Raw genomic sequence first — 2,725 nt, 5'->3', positions numbered from 1 at the left:
TTTACAAAATTTACAATTTAATCCTTAACATCATGAAGACTCTTTATTTACTATAGTTTCACCTTAACATCACTTTGTAATCAATTCACTACTTATCATAAATCTCATTTTAAGTATAGAGAAATTATCATATATTTTCAATTTTGTATTTAAAATCTAAATTATTAAAAAAATTAAACTAATTATGGTGAAGTTTGAAGAAGTGAATTACTATGCGCACCAAAAAAAGAAGAAAAGGAATGGGGGATTTAATTTAAAATAATGGATGTTTAGTCAGCCATGGTGATTGCGAGGAGGACAAGCACCTCGCCCCATTTGACGGGGCCAAATTCATGTATATTCCATATACCCCACTTTTCAACCCACCCTTATAATTTCTCTCTCAAACACATTCCCCAAACCTAATTTCAAAGAAAAAAAGAAGACGAAGCTTTCCTCTCTGTGTTTGCTTTCTATCCTTGGCGCCTATACTGCACCCGCCACAATGGGTCAATCTCCTTCCGCCGCTTTAGACAGGGAAAGCTCCTTCAGCCACCGTTTTGGCTTTTTATCTTCTTCTAGTTTGGGTTCCAGCGATGGATTTTCCGATGAGATTTTGGCGAATCGGGATTTCACCGCTGAGATTCCCGACGAGTGTTTAGCTTATGTTTTTCAATTCCTCGGCCCTGGTGATCGGAACCGTTGTTCGCTTGTCTGCAAGCGGTGGCTGTGCGTTGACGGTTGGAGCCGCTACCGTTTGTCTCTCGACGCTCAATCTGAGATCGAAGCTTCTTTGCCTTCTATCTTTATGCGCTTCGATTCCATAACCAAACTCACTCTACGTTGTAGCCGTAGATCAATTAGCTTAAACGACGGCGCTTTGGTTGCGATCTCAGTCCGTTGCCAAAACCTCACACGGCTTAAGCTCCGCGGTTGCCGCGAAATCAGCGATAAAGGAATGTCGACTTTTGCCAAGAATTCTAAGAACCTAAGGAAACTTTCTTGTGGTTCTTGTACGTTCGGTGCCAAAGCTTTGAACGCTGTCCTTGATTATTGCTCGAATTTAGAAGAGTTATCGGTGAAAAGGCTCAGAGGAATCCACGACGGAGCTGAGGCGATCGGGCCTGGAACGGCGGCTTCTTCGCTGAAAACGATTTGCTTGAAGGAGCTCGTTAACGGTCAGTCTTTTGAACCGCTTGTTGTTGGAGCAAAAAACCTTAAGGCTTTGAAAATTATACATTGTTTGGGTGATTGGGACAGAGTCCTTCAATTAATTGGGAATCGAAATCGAAACGGAAAAGAAAATCTCCATCTTAATAACTATAATAGCAATGGTAACAACGATGCTTTGATGGAAATTCACCTTGAGAGGCTTCAAGTAAGTGATATTGGCCTATCTGCTATTTCCAAATGCGCCAAAATTGAAAATTTGTATATTGTGAAAACCCCAGATTGTTCAAATTATGGGCTTGTTAGTGTAGCTGAGCATTGTAAGTTGTTAAAGAAGCTTCATGTTGATGGATGGAGGACTAATAGGATTGGAGATGAGGGTTTGGTTGCTGTAGCCAAACACTGTCCTAATTTAGAAGAACTTGTTCTGGTTGGCGTTAATGCTACCCATTTGAGCTTGGGAGCCATTGCTTCTAATTGCTCGAAACTTGAAAGATTAGCACTTTGTGGAAGTGGGACTATTGGTAATACAGAGATTGCGTGCATTGCAGCAAAATGTATGGCTTTGAAGAAACTTTGCATCAAGGGATGTCCTATTTCGGATATCGCCATTGAAGCACTGGGTTCTGGTTGTCCCAGTTTGGTGAAAATTAAGTTGAGGAAATGTAGGGGAGTGAGTTGTGAGGCTGGTGAATGGTTGCGCGAACAAAGGGGATCTCTAGTGATCAATATGGATGCTTGTGAGGTAGATGGTGGTTTTGAGGCTAGTGTCAGCAATGGTGGAATCCATGAAGTTGGGGTGGATTATCCGCAGGTGGTTAGCCAAGTAGTTGACAGAGATGCTTCGACGAGCAGCAATGGCAGGTTAGCATTGTTAAGGTCAAAGTTTGGGCTTTTTGCTAGTAGGAATTTTGTGGCATGCACATTTAGAAGGTGGTCTAACAATGAAGATAGTTTCAATGGCAACTTGTGAATGATTCTTTTTAAGAGTTGGAACAATATTCTTGATTTGATCACAATGCAACTTTGTGAGACGAATCATTTTCTTAATGCTTTTTGTAGTTCTTGATTACATTTTTTCTTGGGAATGTGCAAATTTGGAAGGAAAAAGAATGGGAAACAATTGGCCACGTATTTGCAATTTGTATAAGAGGTGGCATTTTGTAGGCCACGTATTTTTCTGATGATTTCTTGTAGTTGTATTGTATCTCCCCTTTCTACAATGTGTTATTTTTTATATCTGTGCATAGATATTTGCAATTTGTATAAGAGGTGGCATTTTGTAGGTCTGAAATTAGATTCCATTCCCATGCCCATGGATTACGACCTTTTGAAATTCGAATCTCAATTCTAAACATATGTCCTTTCCTTCTACAACTCAATGTTTTGAAGGGTCATGTTGATTTTCTAGAATCATTGGACATACTTGGTAAGCCTTCTCTTTCATCTTGACTTTGATAAAGAAATTTCGTCTTAATTCTTGGTCTGAAATCGCTTGCCTGAAAATTTTCAACTCATTCACCGTGTTTAAACTTTAAACAGCCTTTGCAAATTTCTTTTCTACTAAAGTTAAACC

At 39.8% G+C, this 2,725-nt stretch overlaps 1 protein-coding gene across 1 annotated transcript; it reads left to right on the top strand.

The window, feature by feature from the left end:
• The first annotated feature begins 269 nt into the window (after positions 1-269).
• Positions 270-2,386, top strand: LOC107914326 (F-box protein SKIP2). Its single transcript, XM_016843209.2, has one exon. The coding sequence runs from the start codon at positions 485-487 to the stop codon at positions 2,120-2,122; it is 1,638 nt and encodes a 545-aa protein (XP_016698698.1). The 5' UTR covers positions 270-484; the 3' UTR covers positions 2,123-2,386.
• The last annotated feature ends 339 nt before the right edge of the window (positions 2,387-2,725 follow it).

Source organism: Gossypium hirsutum, chromosome D10, assembly GCF_007990345.1.
Source record: "Gossypium hirsutum isolate 1008001.06 chromosome D10, Gossypium_hirsutum_v2.1, whole genome shotgun sequence".
NCBI lineage: Eukaryota > Viridiplantae > Streptophyta > Magnoliopsida > Malvales > Malvaceae > Gossypium > Gossypium hirsutum.
Note: the sequence above shows the minus strand (reverse complement) of the source record. Positions and strands in the feature narration are given on the sequence as shown.

What these genes read in the sequence shown, in the direction of transcription:
- LOC107914326 (XM_016843209.2), top strand. Translation starts at nt 485, where the DNA reads ATGGGTCAATCTCCTTCCGCCGCTTTAGACAGGGAAAGCTCCTTCAGC.